The sequence below is a fragment of the Argiope bruennichi genome, chromosome 1 (genome assembly GCF_947563725.1).
Source record: "Argiope bruennichi chromosome 1, qqArgBrue1.1, whole genome shotgun sequence".
Taxonomy (NCBI): domain Eukaryota; kingdom Metazoa; phylum Arthropoda; class Arachnida; order Araneae; family Araneidae; genus Argiope; species Argiope bruennichi.
Window position 1 is genome coordinate 112,622,518 of NC_079151.1, and position 16,201 is coordinate 112,638,718.

Sequence of the window (16,201 nt, forward strand, 5' to 3'; positions counted from 1 at the left end):
AAGTGTTGAATGAAATGTATTAAATTTCTCTCCATACATTAACCAACAAAAAAACAGATGCTGTCATAATATGCCACTCTTTTCTAACAATTTTAAAATGAAATGAATGTAAAACTTTGATAATATAAGAAATAAATAACTGTAATTCTTGCATACCTATTCCAAAGCATTCGGGGCTCAAGGTGATGTCGTCTATAGCAATATCGCTGTTACCAACTCCTCGTCCGGCCACAAAATGCACTTGAAATCTGAAACATGAACAAAAAAAATCCATCATAAATGTGTCCGATCATATCACAAAATTAAGTATATTTCATGAGGATTTGAAAAATACTATATTTTGATATTATTAAGAAGTGCCAAATGTTTTCAGCGATTTATTTCATTCTTACTTTCGTACATACTTAAGAGAATACAGTCAGACAGACGATCAAAAGACACGATCTTGATGGATTTAATTTAAAATTTGATTTTTTAAAAAAATTACAATCTCTTTCCTAAATATGCATAAAATTTTATTTATCCACCACTTTATATTTTATAGCTTTCGTACTGACTTCTACTTAGACAGAATTCTTGTAAATGGATTTCGAGCAAAATTCATCAGAAATCTACAAATTTGATGCGAAAATTACACACCAAATTTCATCAGTCAAATTCTTAAAGTATTTTGAGTTATTATATTCAAAGACAAAGAGACATTATTCCAAAAAATATTTTTTGGGAAATAGGGAGATCGGAAACATAAAGGATCGTTAAAATCACGAGTTCATTTTTTTTTTTTTTTTTTTTTTTTTGCGATTGCAATATTTTATTTATTTCATATATGAGAGAGTAAAAATTACTGTCATCGGTTCATTAGTTGGAATGGGAACTTTTTTAACGTTTCTATCCTAAAGAAAATACAGTGAGGTAATAATCTTGAGATTTCTCTCGAAAATAGAGAATGGTATAAAGCAAGTAACCACAGGTGATTTATCTATGGGCCATAACATTCAAATGAAATAAAATTTGGTGCAATTGGTCTGACAGTAGGGACTGGGATTCCTTTATTTTGCCAATCATTTTGAAGTAGATGCCTTTGGGGATCAATTATTTACAACGAAATAAAAGGCTGCTAAAGATTACATTTATAAAATTTAAATAACTTGATCTTATTGACTTCATACGCAAAATATTATTAAGTTTCAAATTTTGATAGCCATTAAATAAATACATTTCAAAATTCTTAATGAGGAATTGTTGCCTCTAGCACTATCAGAGGAAATTAAGAATGCAAACATTCCATTTAAAAGAAAAGAAAGAAAAATATCTTACGGTTTGGTCATGTTGGGCAAATTGACAATCGCCTTCCACCAGGTGTCTCCCTTGTTTCCGTAGCTCCTCCACAGTTCAGTGAATTTCGGACCGTGAGGTGCTGCATCGCTTTCCAGGCTGTACACCCGCAGTTCTCCAACACCACTGCCGAATTTGTGGAAGAAAAACCGCACCTTCACAAAAAAAGAAAAGAAAACAACAATAATATTAATATCATTGAAAATGCGTATCAATAATGATATAAATTGATACATTTCATCAATTTATCTTTGTTTCCAAAAGAAAATGTATAAAACAAGTTTTTTTATGTTTTATTTTTGTCAAGAATTACAACTTTATTCCATTATATGATGCATTATTCCTCTAATTAGTTAAAGTGGCATAATACCTACCCAAACAATTTAAAAAAATTCTAAATATTATGCTAACATATAAATTAAAACACATCTTACATAGAGTGTCTTCAGTAATTGCGCACTAATAGGAAATTTCAAAACTAAAAATTAGATAGAAATACCCAGTCAGCTGGAAAACGCTTTAATAGATGTAAAGAATTATATTTAATATTATTTGAATCAATAAATATTTTTCTGAAAAAAATAATAAAAAACATCATAATATCTCTTGATTATATTAATCATATTTAGTAATATATTTTTTAATTTGAATCTAGCATATTAATAAAAAAATCATTTTTCTGTCACTGAGAACTAATTGCGATATGAAGCCTTGAATTTCAGTACTTTAAACTAATCAACAAATTTTTAATTTTTTTGTTTTTTTAATCTCAATATGGCACCGCCAGTTGTTTGGCGTATCTTCCTTGAGGCGATTAATTCAAAGATTTATGACTTGGTCAATTTTAGTCACAGAAAAGGTATTTTCTTCGTTTCTTTTTTGTTCTTTAAAGTGTCAAAAATATTTTACTATAAATGATTGATAAAAACTATGTGGAAATTTAGAGCATAATTTTTAAGCAACTTATTTATTGATCTGAAAGATATAAATTATTATGAAATTTTTTAAGTCATTTAAAAGGGCTTTACGTTTGATTTCATTTTATATCTTTTTCTTTTAAGTATTAGGTAAAGGTTGAATATCCAGTATATTGTTTTTGTTTGACAACATAAAACTATATTTACTTCAACTAATATAAAACTGCCGATAATAAAGTAGCAGTTGATTTTTTCCTTTATGTATTTCTGATTTAGCATACTCAGTTCGCACTAAAATACATTGTTTGGAAGGTTGACATGGTGAAGAAACCAGGGAGAGTGGGTTCTCCAAAATTTTCTCACATACTCTCTAATAAACTTGTCATGCTACAGAACACCATGCATGGCATTGGTGTTCATTAGTTACGAAATATTCCCCTTTGGCGAGAATTTAGCATTTTTACAGATTCTATCGTATATCGTATTCTATCGTATATTTTTTGACGATTATTCTTTGGCATGTCTTTAATAGTATCTGAAAATTAATTTGCGCTTTAGTCATGTTTTTCACAACCGATTGAAACAAAAATTAGACACAAAACTGAATTTGTAATTACAAAGTAACCTACCAAATTTGATATATTTAAGTCATTGCGTTTTTGAATCACCGTATTTGCATGTTTCTGAAAAGAGGCAGTCAACACGTAGTTCTATTTGGCTCAAAACCTTTCCTTCTTTCTAGTCAAATAATAATATTTTCCCTTGATTGACCAAACAGTTGTATGTTCAGCAGACATGACTTACCTGGCAGCTGTTGTAGTATGCTGAGTGTATGTTTCTGTGATAGTATGGCGGAGGCATGAACCATGGGCTTATCAAAGTTGTTTGCACTCCAAAAGATCTCCCAGGTGGGAATTTGGCCACTAGATATGTTCCTAAAGGTGAAAAAAAATAAAAAAAAGGTTCTCTGAACAAGCTATTCGCAAATAGGATCAATTTTAGAAAAAAAATTTAGAGTGGCAAGTTTTTTAGTTCGAGACATCACATTTTGATAATACCGGGTGATTCAAAAGTCCGTGGAAGGGTAAAAATCGACTCAATACTTGAAATAACTTAGTATTTTACTGAAACCAAGAGAAAAAAAATTTGACAGTATCGCATCATCTCCAACCTGGCTGAAATACATCTGCTAGAAGGTACGATTGTTATGCAGGAGGCGCTACACCCCATATTACTACACGTGTGAAAGATCTCTTGTGCACATTGTTTGGTGAGGATCGTGTGCTGAGCCCCCACTTCCGTCATGCTTGGTGTCCCAGATCCCAGATCTCAATCCGTGTGATTATTAATTATAGGGTTACCTGAAGTCGCAAGTCTACTGCGATAGTGCAACCTCATTAAGGATGCTAAAAGACAACATCCGACGACGATTTCTCACCACACGTACAGATATGATTTTTATTGTTATGCCCAACATAATCCCTTGACTACAGGGATTGCTGGTAAATGACGGCCAGCATGATTGAGTATTTGTCATAAACACCATAGTATTTGCTAAATTAATTGCTATACTAATTAATGCTTTTTTTATTAATATAAAACGCCATCTGTTAGCCTTTTTTGGATTTTTATTTTTGTTGTTGTTGTTTCAAACAAACCTCAAGTCATGTAAAGGATATGTGTTAACTTTTACTTCTAAGCCTACATTATTCCGTAAATTACTGAATTTTCAAATGTTAACGGACTTTTGAATCAGCTTGTATTTTGGGATAGGCGAAAATAAATAAATGACATATTATAAATAAAAAAAATGATAAATACCTGTCGAATTCTGGAAAGTATGATCGAAACTTGGGCCAGTCCTCGCGTTCGGAGACAAGCCACTTCTCCTTATCCATTCACTATGCTCAGTGGTGCTGACGTTCCACCCGCACATGTCCTTCTCGAAAGTGCAGTAAGCGCTCTCGGGAATCTTGTCTGCGAAACAAATGAACACAGTGAATCAAAAGTGCTATCAATTAAAAAATATTAAGGTACAGAAATTGATGATCAAATAAGCAAATACAGTACTATATATTGTATGCTTAAGAAATAAAAGTTAACATCTTTCTCCAAAGACCAAAAGCCCTCATGAGAATCTCGTCTGAAAATCAAATAAACACTAAGAGTTTTCAATACTCTTGTATGTTTAAGAACCTGAAACAAATGTCCAAATATTTAAAGCGTTATAATTGGAAGAGACAAAGAAGAACATATATGAATACCGGGGAACTATGAAGATGGAATATTTATGAGTCTATAGAGCTTTTTAAAGTCAAAGATGATGATGAACGGAAAACTAATATTATCTGGCCACCATTTCCCTTTGCTAAGCCATTAATGATAACTGAAGAGGTAAAAGTTATTTTGCCGTGGTTACCGCTTACCTTTGCTCTGCCATTGCTGAAAGTATAAACACAACGAGACCTTCCTTGGTACTAATTATCACACTTTTAATAAAGAGAACGTAAACTCGATAGAACAAAAAGCACCTTCTTCCTTCTCGATAGAACAAAAGCACCTTCTTCCTTCTCGATAGAACAAAAGCACCTTCTTCCTTCTCGATAGAACAAAAGCACCTTCTTCCTTCTCGATAGAACAAAAGCACCTTCTTCCTTCTCGATAGTACAAAAATCACCTTCGGGAGCAATTTTTTTGTCGTACTAACAAACACAATGAGTTATTAATGTTATCCATTATAAAAGAAGAAAAGTGGTGAATGTTCAAACATTAGACCTTTAATACTATATACTATTTATTTAAATTAGCAGGAGCTTCTCCCTGAAATTTTCCCGCATATCCTATAATAAAGGTGCATTCCCCATTTCCCCTTGCATAAAATGATAGATCTTGGGCAAAACCGTGAATTCCACGCATGCTCAAATTTTTATTTTCCTTAATGGGAGGCGTGTTCTTAGCGCAATAAAGAAAACTTGTATTTATGTATTAACCGCAAGCGACGAATATGAATTATATAAATTTTGCTTTGGTTGTTTGTTTGTGTTATATTTATTGGCGCAAGGGCCATATATAGCCAATACAAATTTTGCAGTGAATATAATATTTTTACTGAATTTATCTTACGATAATTGTTGATTTACTCTTTTTGGGGGTGGGGTAATCTCTGTCATAGAAATAATACACACGTACCAGAAATTCGAATATGTATTTTGCCTCCGATTATAACTACAATTTGACACAGAACCACAATTGTAGATCATGTACTAAATTTCAATTTTTTTTTAAATCATTGCATTTTAGAGTTATATAGTATTTATATGTATGAGAAAGTATAGACCAATAAACATTAACCTTTGACATATTTAGCATAAAATTTTTAGGCATCTACATTTTAGATACAAACTCTATTTAGCCACTTTTTTCTCTTTTTACATTTTGTAGTAATCGGGATCACTTGTACTTCGTGAGTCTGACGGCCAGACTTCCACTAAATGAATTCTATTCTAAATGTGATAGAAAATTGAAATTTGATATCAAATTCATATACCAAATTTCATCTATCTAGTTCAAACCGCAACAGTTATCGTTTGCAAAGAAATTTTCAGACGCACTCAAGAAGGTCTCGCACGTGGAGATTTATCAAAATTTCAAGGACGAATTCTTAGAGCTTGCAATACTTTCTCAATGTATGCTTCGTATATAAAAGAAAGTAGAAATAGAAATTGAATATTTTCCTGAAAAGCACAAAGGTATTTGGGGAATCTTGTTTGTGGAGCATAAGAGAGTAATTAGTGATTAGTACTATCTATTTATGAGCTTAAGAAATAAAAATGAATCTTACAGTATATTAAATTATGCGTTTTATCTTTTCTTTAACCCTTTCTAGGGCCGTGAGAAGTATGCTTCCCATCCAATTTATCAATCTTTGTATGAAATTATGTAGGTTGGCATAAGTTCTGACAAATTTTTTTAGAAAGACAATTTAGTGCTTCAGTTCTTTATCTCACATAAAATGACGTGTCTTGGTTTGTCACTTAATTATTAATTAACCAAATTAATTAATGAATCAAATTAAATTTATCTAATAAGCTAAAAGAATCCCTTTTCTTATTTTAATTTCAAGCCTAAAAATATTTTAACATAACATGACTAAAACAATGGTCCTTTAAAGGGTTAACTGATGGTTTGGATTTTGTGTCAGTAATTATTTCCCTTTTTGTTTGGGTGCAGAAAAAATAACAAAACTTCAATAAGATTATAATTAGCCGCGGATCTTAAATATTTTTCCCCTGTAAAGTCCATACAAATGCAGAGGTTGCTCACATATTTTGAATGCTTTGAATAGAATACATTAACAATCAATTTTAGTCAGGCATTTTTTTTGCAAGTAATTTTTGCCCTGGTACTTCGTATTTGATATTATCTGACTGAAAGATCATCTCATCTAATATTTTAAAATTCATTATTAAATATAAAATGGTGTACGTAATGTATAGAAGTTTTAGTTTAGTTATATTAACGACCTATTTTGAAGCTAAACGTAAGCCATTTTTTAAAGGCAAGAAGTAATTATGTACCATAGTCAAATATCGATAAAAACACCTGCAACGTCACCACCTTCCCCTTTTTCCATGTTTCACCTTTACATAATTGTGTGGAAGTTTAAATATGGAACGCTAATGTGCTGAAAGATTGAGAATCGGTTCATATACCAGTTTTTTTTCTGGACATAAAGTCAAGATTACGCCCACTGTGACCAACAATGAACAGAAGGCTCTGTTTTCATTTTTTCAAAAGAAATATGCATTCTTATAGTGTTTTTCAAGAATGAAAGAAATCCTTATACGTAGAGGAAGAATAAATACGATTCTTAAAAAAAAAGAAAAGAAAACACAAAACTTTGTAGTTTTCTAAAAGAAAGAATGGCAGATTGCAGATATTGAGGTATGAATTTTTAGCTTTTATCTACCGAAAAATGGTAAAATGTAGTAATAAATCGTATGGTTATCATGCGAAGGATTTTGGATTTGATTATATATAACTTACAGAAAAGATCATTGGTATGAGTATCATAAAACCGAAAATTCAAATCCTAGCCAAATGGGTGATTGGCAACTCAGAGACTTGATGCAATATGAAAATTGCCAATCAAAGTAATTCGTTTGTTTGTTTGTTTCTTATGGCACTTGCCACTGACAAGCCCACTGTTACGAAGACAGCGATTTAAGCCTGAGGGGGAACGTCTGTTATTTTTTATAGCAGCGCCAACTAGGGCCAAGAGTACGACTTTGCCACTCACGCATCACTCATTCGCTTGCACAACCCCTTTTTACAGGAGGGCACATTCACACATCTCACAGATAGAACAACAGAAGAACAACCATGCCCAAACCGGGACTCGAACCCGGGACGCCCAGATCACGGGGAAGACGCGCTACCCCTATGCCAGGACGCCGGCAAGTAATTCGTTTCAGGCGAATCTGAAAATCGCCAAATAAACTACAGAATGCAAATTGAAATTTGTGCATCTTTTGTATAATGGACCTTGACGATCTTGGAGTAATCTGAAAATCGCCAAATAAACCCAAGATTATAAAAATAATCAAGTGTGAGTTAAACTCTATGATAATTATGAAAATTATAATGTAGAATATAATTAAATGCATGCGCAATAAAAAGGGAAATTTACATAATCTCATTCATATAATATCAAATTTCTTCAAATAACAATCTAATAATCATGTCCTATTTCTCCTGTATCAATCAGATCATTGAATTTGTTTCTGAAAAAGGTAGGACATATATACAAATAGGAACAATTATATTATCTTTTGAAAACTTAGGGAGAAAAATTATTCTTTCTTGTTTGTTTTTTTCTCCGGAATAATTTCTGACCATTTTAAAAAGCATTTCCGATTTCATTCAATCATAATCTAATTGTTAACATTTACTATTTTAAATTAAAGAAAATCTGAAACCATGTTTTACGATTCAGTTCATCCATTATAAATCTTTTAAATTCTTGTTAATATTTCTGAATATTTTTATTATAATTATTACCAAAGTAAATAAAGATTTCTTTAGAAAACAAATTTTAAAAAATACAAGAATGAGAAAAAAGCATATCAGATATATATATATTGTAATACTAATAAAAGAATAATTCAAAAAAGCTTGAATTTTATTCATTAGATTAACGAGGCATTTTAAGATTTATCTAAATTATCTCACTTTCAATAAAACTCATAATGGCTATATATTTTTACACACATATATATGATTAAATATATAAATGTTCCATATCTCTTCTTAAACGGATGGGCCGTTAAACTATATTATACATTCTACAATTCACTGATCATTTAAAATAAAACAAACAAAAAAAGAATATTATTAATTTTTCAAAAACAGTGGTGATTAAATATTACACCGTTTATAAACGGTCATTAAATATTTAATTAATTAAAAACTAACCGAAAGTTCGTTGTTTTCCAGCAACAACTTCAAAGTAAATTATCCACGAAAAGATTTTTATCCCGTCTTAAAATTCAAGCTTTTTTTCTTTTGAATGATACCAATTTTAATTCAATCCTATTTCTTCGTTGATTTTTATAATTTTTTTCAGAACTTAATAAATAATTAATTACGAAAGAAATTTACAGAAACTCTGTTTTTAGGCGATGTTAAATCTTCGACTTACTCTACCTTCTTTTTATTATATATCTCTGTTTCAATTTTTATTATATTTTTGGCAGTATTTTTATTGGTTTTAAAAGAATTAAAACAATAACGCACGAATACTTTACTAGAAGAATACTAAAAGAGAAGTTGAAAAGCAGACGATTAGAAATTTATATCAAGAACAATTATCGATATGACTTATTGATGTAATGAAATTGAACTACAGGAGGTTTTTAAAATTCGTCTGGTTCAATTAATATTCTCATTTTAATTTTGAAAATCTTTTAAACGTTAAAAGAATTGCACGTATAATAATACTTTATGAAAAAGTAGTTTTTATTTTGAAAAATATTAGACATGTAAGCATTTTAACCCTTGGCAACACCAGGTACGTCAATTCAAATCAAATTTGAAGCTCAACAGAGATGCAGTCAGGAGGAATATGAATGCTATTATAAAATATCCAATGTCTTCACCAATGCAACAAATTAGACACACAATTATATGGAAACTTGCAATACATAAATGATATATTGCTGAATAAAGCCATTAGATATTTTATAAAATTTCTGTCGTTTGATAATTTTTAGTTTAAAAAATTATTGTTCGAATTATAAATAGTTGGCCACAATGGATTGTTTTTGATGAAAATGAATATATCCAGTAGGGGTAGTAACATATGAAATAAGAAGATAAAGAGGTATCTAGCATTAGTCTTGGGATAAAACCACAGAAACACAACATCAGATATTTATTTCGGAGTTTAAACAAAAATATAACGAGGTGGAAGAAAATATAGGAATTACCAGATGTCCTTTACTTTCAAAACATTGATAACTCTATTTCACATCTTTTGCAAAAATAAGAAAAAAAAGAGTAAAAATTTAATTTTATTATGCTTTGGGTGCCATTTAATTTCTCTATGATTACTGCGCCAGCCTTTGGAATGAATTTAGTTAGGTAATTTAGAAAATTACTTTGCTGGTGCTATGTTAATCTCTTTATGGTATCTAGGTGATGATGGATGTGATTTAATATGTGTAAAGCATCATAATTTTGCGACATAAATGCATTTTTAAGAGTTTATTTTCTTTTAATTATATATATTAGCATGCATTAGCAAAATAGCACATCGGTTATTTTTAAACCGATTACTACATAATTGTAGTTTTAAAATCCAGCCAAAAACGATTTTTTTTCCTTTAATTGCTTGCTACTCGTACAGAAAAATTAATACCAGCTATAAGTTAGCACATTTTCTAACACATCACATTTTCCTCATTTTTTCGAGTAAAATTAAGCACAGTTGTAGCTATAATTAGTTTATTGTGGCTTTTTCCCAGGACAAATGATAGCTATGACTTTCCAAGTCAGCTCTGGATCTCAATTGTTTCAAGAATTCAAAAATATCAATAAAAGATAAATCCAATAATACTAGTAAATGATAACGATGCTTTATTAGACAGGAATACACATTAGTGAAGTATAATCGAAGCTTAAAAGAGTCCTTAATAATTCATCATAAAAAAGAATTATAAACATGATTAAATTACTAAATGATCATGGGAAATCAACCCTATCGATTTTTTGAATGTAATATTTTAATATTTCAGACATTTTATTCACAGTAAATCCTTAAGCTTTCTCTAGTACCTCATTTTGTGTAATTGCTTTATTTTTTCCCACATCCTATACATTATAATGTTCATTCATCCAGTTTTCTTGTACTCCAGATATTTTTCACTCCAATTTTTTCCATTTTTTTAATGTTATATGTATTTGCATTTTGCCCTTTGTATGTTTCTTTTCAACTGATTGAAGTGCAATTATTTTTTTTTTAATATAATTCACCTACATCTATACCAAACCGGAAACGAGCCACATGAGTTCTAGAAAGGGAGGTGCGGTGTGGTTTTAAGTGTTAAGTCGAAGCGCGCACAAGAGCAGCGCTTGCAAAAAAAACAGTAACACACCAGCAGCAAATCGCCATTACGCAATCGTAATAGCACAAAGCGATAAGAGAGAACTGGCTGGAGAACAAAATATAAAAAAAGTGACATCTCTCAACTATTTAATACTTGAGTTCGACTCCACTACTGATTGACTCTTATCTGAGCGACACTACTTTTCATATCTCCCGTGACAGAGCATCGAATAATATTGCATAGCAAACATCGGAAATCGAGTCTTAATGAAGAAATCGCCGAAATTCTCGAATATTCTGTATTTTTCATTTTTGAAGCCAAGCCCGAACGTTAATAACCGGCAAACATTCAGCGTTACTCTTTTTCAGTGACTTAAAATCTATTCCATACATGAAACTAACTGTGCAGGTAACCAATATTACAAATAGGTATTATGCAAAAGAGCTTTAATGACGGAGAAGATTAAAATTCATGTAAGCCAATGGGTAATATGTGTGGACTTGAAAATGACGGACTTCTTGGAAATTGGACTTTCTTATTATGAAATGTCTTTGTTTTTCATGCCTGTGACATTGCAGAGCCAAACATTATTATTAGATAGGAAAAATTGTACTACCCAATAGAATGAAAAAAAATCCTTCATGAACCCTTTTGGGATGAGATAGAATCATCTTCCTTTGCATATAAAACTAGGATTAATGAAAAAGTTTCATGCAAACTCTTAATTAGGATAATCCTCACTTTGCATACACAGGCAAAAAAAATGGAAAAAATAACATGGAATAAGTAGCGGAAACAGAAAGCGAGAATTTTTCTCCTAAATCAGGCAATTCATAATTAATCCTCACTTCGTGGATTCCATGACTGAGATAGAGAGAAAGGCATTGATATCATTTGTACATTCTGTCAAGAACATTTTGTTCAATCGCAAGACTGAAAACTATGATGATTTCTCAAAAACAAGCTGAACACTCTCAATAATTTAGATTATAAAATGAACCAAAGTGGTTCTCGTTCTCACAAACATTTAGACCGCTTTCCTGAAATTCTTGGTTGTATTAATGAAGGACAAGGTAAAGGATCGTAGCAGGAAATAAATATAAAGAAAGATCAGCTGCTAACAGATATTAATATAAAGGTAAATGTTTGTTGCAATCTTCAAAAAATTCTGTAAACAAAGTTCAATTAAATATATCAAATAAAAGAAGCCATCAGAATGGAATTAAATAATTGTTTCTATTGTTTTAATTTCATTCTTCCTATTTAATTATGCTATTATAGATTTACAGGAGTTCTTTTTTTCAATTAATTAAAAAGTTTCATAAAATCTATAAAGGTAAGGTTATTAATTCAATATAAGGTATTAACTATATCAACCATGAAATACTTTTAACATAGTCAATTCGACTATGTATCAAAAGTTTTCAGAGTGGGGTAAATTAAATATCCCTTTTGTTTCTATTTGTTTACTTTTATTTCTATATATTGAGTTAAACTATTGTAATTTTAAAGGAGTGTAACTACACTATTTATTAACTCGTGTTAAGTTAAATAACACTACCATTATGTCTAACAAATGAAATCTCATAGTTGAGCAAACACAGTAGTTATATTTGTTTTCAACACATGAAATATAAATAAAAGAGTTTTAAAAAGTATTATCGGCTCCAAAATGTACCTGTGTCATTAAAGAAATTGTATTCTGACTTTTTCAAGACACGAAAAAAATGTACATTAAATCAACTTACAGGTTATCTAGAATGCTACATAATTTTATAGTTCTATGTATTATAGAAGAATTAACAAGCAACTGCCTTAAAACTAATATTTTTTAGTTTATTAACAAAACTATGCATGGTGATTATATTTATCATTTACCTGCCTATTGCAAATAATTGGTCGTCTATAACCAATAATCAATGGGTTAAAATATATCTTGAAACAAAAATCACAAGAAAACGCGTGGGTGCAAGGACCTTATGGCTGCATGCGCCTGACAGAGAGAAATAAATTGTTCTGGAAACGTACCACAATCTTGTTCTTCATCCTCCCCGTCAATGCAATCGGCAGTCAAGTCGCACACTTGAGCTGCGTCCACGCAGATCAGGTCGTCGCACTGGAACTGACGAGGCGTGCAGTCGGTCTCGATTTTCCGCTCTGCAACAGAAAGGTTCGATCCTGTTTTAGGACAGCTGGCTATGGCAATTAGTTTGTTTCTGTTTGGCTTATAGTAGCCACTATCTTAGGTTCAAAAATAATCCTATACATTTGTATTGTCAATAACTTTTTTCTCAAATAATTACTCAAAACTTTCAGCAATGAATACGCTTCTCTGATAGGGCATACTCAGATTAAATGAAAGCAAATTGTTTATTTAATCTTTTTAACGAAATTATACAACAAATACATGAGAGTATATACAGTTTTCTCGCAACTTTTTCTTTCCAATGTAATAAAACTATTCTATATCATCGATATACAACGTTAAGTTTAAATAAATCAAAATAAGAATAAAAAAGATTTAATGTGTTCAAGTTATTTTAACATATGATCTATTAAATAAAAAAATCATATACATCGATATGTCATCAGTATTCAAAATATACTGCGCCTTTATTAATCTGCGCAATCCTTTCTGGCACAAAGATGATATTTTTAGATAACTTTAACACATGAATGTACTTTTTTTTATATTGGTCACTCTTAACTGTATCCAACAATGCAAATCACAAAATGTATATAGTTTTTAAAGATTCTAACAGTATTTTTGTATTAATTACTGAAAATCTTAAACATAAATTCATTCATTCTAACATCAAATATTGTATAAAAGAAGTATTGTAACTAGTAAATATGTTCACTTCAGTAAACTGTCATTGTTATTTTATGCACACACTTTACTGTGATTTAATATCATTTACCCAACGAAAGAATAAAACATTTTTTGGCGGGAGCAGAAGGTTGAATGTGTGAAAGGTTTTGCAGGATTTATTGGTAATAATAAATAGATAAAGAATGCTCTAAAAAATAAAAGAAGTTGCCTCTTTCTTTAAAGAAGTACTTTTTATGATATTTAAGCGTTTTAATGCATTGGGAAAGTTTCAATTAGATCATCTTTTAAGTTTGCTAAAAAAATTATGCATAAATGAAATATTACAAGTAGCATTAACTCGTTACAAATATGTTTTGTTTTCTTAGAGACATTTTACAAAAGCTAGTCAATGCTTTTACTTATTTGGAATTAATAACAACTCCATGGAAGCTTTTACAAGTTTCAAGTTTTCAAAATATAAACTGTAGTTTTTAAGGCAAGAAGAGATTTTCAAGTCCCAAATTCTCAAACTTTAAACTTCTTGCTATGTCCATTTTAAAGTGGTTCATTAATGTGAAGTCATTATACAGAAGAAACAATCTTTTTTTTTTATATTTAATTTTGAAAGTTTATTGCTGTATGCAGATGTCTACGCTAATAATGGCACAATATCTAATCTCTTAAACGCTAATAGAGGCATTAAGCGCTGTAACTAATCATATTTTACACTTTTATAGTTAATAAAAATATTTCTAAAAAATTATAAAGTCTAAAATTTTATTCAAACCAACAATCCTGTTATTCATTGCAAGTAAAGTATTCTGAATGCATTAAAATTTTAAACAAAAACGTTAACTAAACTGTGATCGAAGCTGACTGTTAATAAAGCTTTGAATTTCATTGTTTTATACCTATTAATAACGACTCCAAGAAAAGAGGCCGTAAATGGTATTATATGCCTTTAGACATCAGTTGGAAAAGATTGAAATCGTTCAAAATTCGAATAGTTAAGAAAAAAGTGGAGTTTAATATATTAATGTCTCACGAATATTTTACTAAATATGAAAACTAATGGGACTGCATAAGATTTTGAACTTTATATTTTCTTACGGTTACTTTTATTGGATTAAACCATATAAAACATAATTTTCTTTGCTATTTAAAGCATTTTTCCAATCGGGAAAACTATGTTCCTATTCCTAATGATTTAGAAGTTAGCTATTATTCTATAATTAGATGGGACTTCTTATATAGAATATGTTTGAATCTATATTTTAAGAACAGTTTTGAAAAATATAATGAAATTTTATATTTTAGAAAAAAAACTGCTTCTATGGAATTGTTTTTGAATGATTGAGACGCATATAACACCCTTCTTCGTGATGAAATTATATGCAATTTCCTCAGGTACTGACAACTTCAATTTTCACTCATTACGAAATTTAGTCAGTAACTTTGTTATCAGTTTTGAAACTATGTGAAAATCATTTCACTCTGTAATTTGTTTCATCTATATCCTCTAAATCCACAGTGGTAATTACACGATTGTTTCTTGTAAAATACTATTTTTAGATTTCTGGAATTTCCACCTTCTGAAAATAAAGTAACTGCCTTAACGATGCATTTCATAAAAATACTTTAATGTTATATTTCATAAAAGTGGTGATAGTTCTGACAAACTTTTCAGTCTTGCCTTCTTCGAAGTATAAAAAAATGAAATCTTCAGTTATTGACTGAATTAGTCTTTTTTCCAAGATTAAATTCTTTTTTTCAAGAGAGTTTGTCACTGAACATAAACTTTTCCACTAACATTTTCATCACATTATAAAATTATTTGCAATCACATGTAAAAATCTTTTGTGATGCATATTTTTCTCAAATAACCTCTAAATGATTAACAGAACAATTATTTCATCGATAAATTAATCACGAATTGCGGTTCGTAAATCTTTGTATTGCATATTCTTAAAATATATTAATTTGTGAAGTAAAATAAATATTAGAAAATAAAATAAACATCTGAACGATGCATTTTTTTAAAAGAGGACATTCTTATGATAAGAATGTTTTCAGCAATGGGTAAATTCATAATTTAATTAGTTACAGAAAGTTACTCACTGTGGTAGCAGTTGATGGCTCTGATGTCGTCGATGGCGACATGAGATGGATAAGTAGTTCCAGGATTCAGAATTTCGAGTATGACTTGGAAGGGTTGAGTGACGACGTTGATAGGCTGCGTTTGGTTCTCCCACCTGAAATCGAAGAAACATTTATGTTAGAACAGCATATTAATGTAACAGTAGGCAGAAGAATTGCTCAAGAATATATTCCATCTTTTCCCACTTTTTATGAATTGATATATCTAGGTATTGAGTATAAGAGAAGTGCTATACCTAGTGGTGAATTTCTGACTAGGAAAGTTAGTTAATTATCTATAACAGCTAGGTTAAGAAAGGACCAATTATAAAACCTTATTTTGCTTTTTGCTAAATAAACATGTTTGAAAAAAATACAAATGTTATGAATTATTA

At 30.2% G+C, this 16,201-nt stretch overlaps 1 protein-coding gene across 2 annotated transcripts in view; it reads right to left on the minus strand.

Moving 5' to 3' along the window:
- The window catches only part of LOC129978667 (leukocyte tyrosine kinase receptor-like), a 227,768-nt gene that overhangs the window by 136,936 nt on the left and 74,631 nt on the right, over nucleotides 1–16,201 (minus strand). For both annotated transcript variants that reach the window (XM_056090653.1, XM_056090654.1), the window contains exons 3-8: nucleotides 15,789–15,922; nucleotides 12,887–13,015; nucleotides 4,074–4,229; nucleotides 3,057–3,187; nucleotides 1,318–1,490; nucleotides 157–248 (exon numbers count right to left, since the gene is read on the minus strand). In XM_056090653.1, coding sequence (XP_055946628.1) covers nucleotides 157–248; nucleotides 1,318–1,490; nucleotides 3,057–3,187; nucleotides 4,074–4,229; nucleotides 12,887–13,015; nucleotides 15,789–15,922 — 815 coding nt within the window. The remainder of the gene's footprint in view (nucleotides 1–156; nucleotides 249–1,317; nucleotides 1,491–3,056; nucleotides 3,188–4,073; nucleotides 4,230–12,886; nucleotides 13,016–15,788; nucleotides 15,923–16,201) is intronic.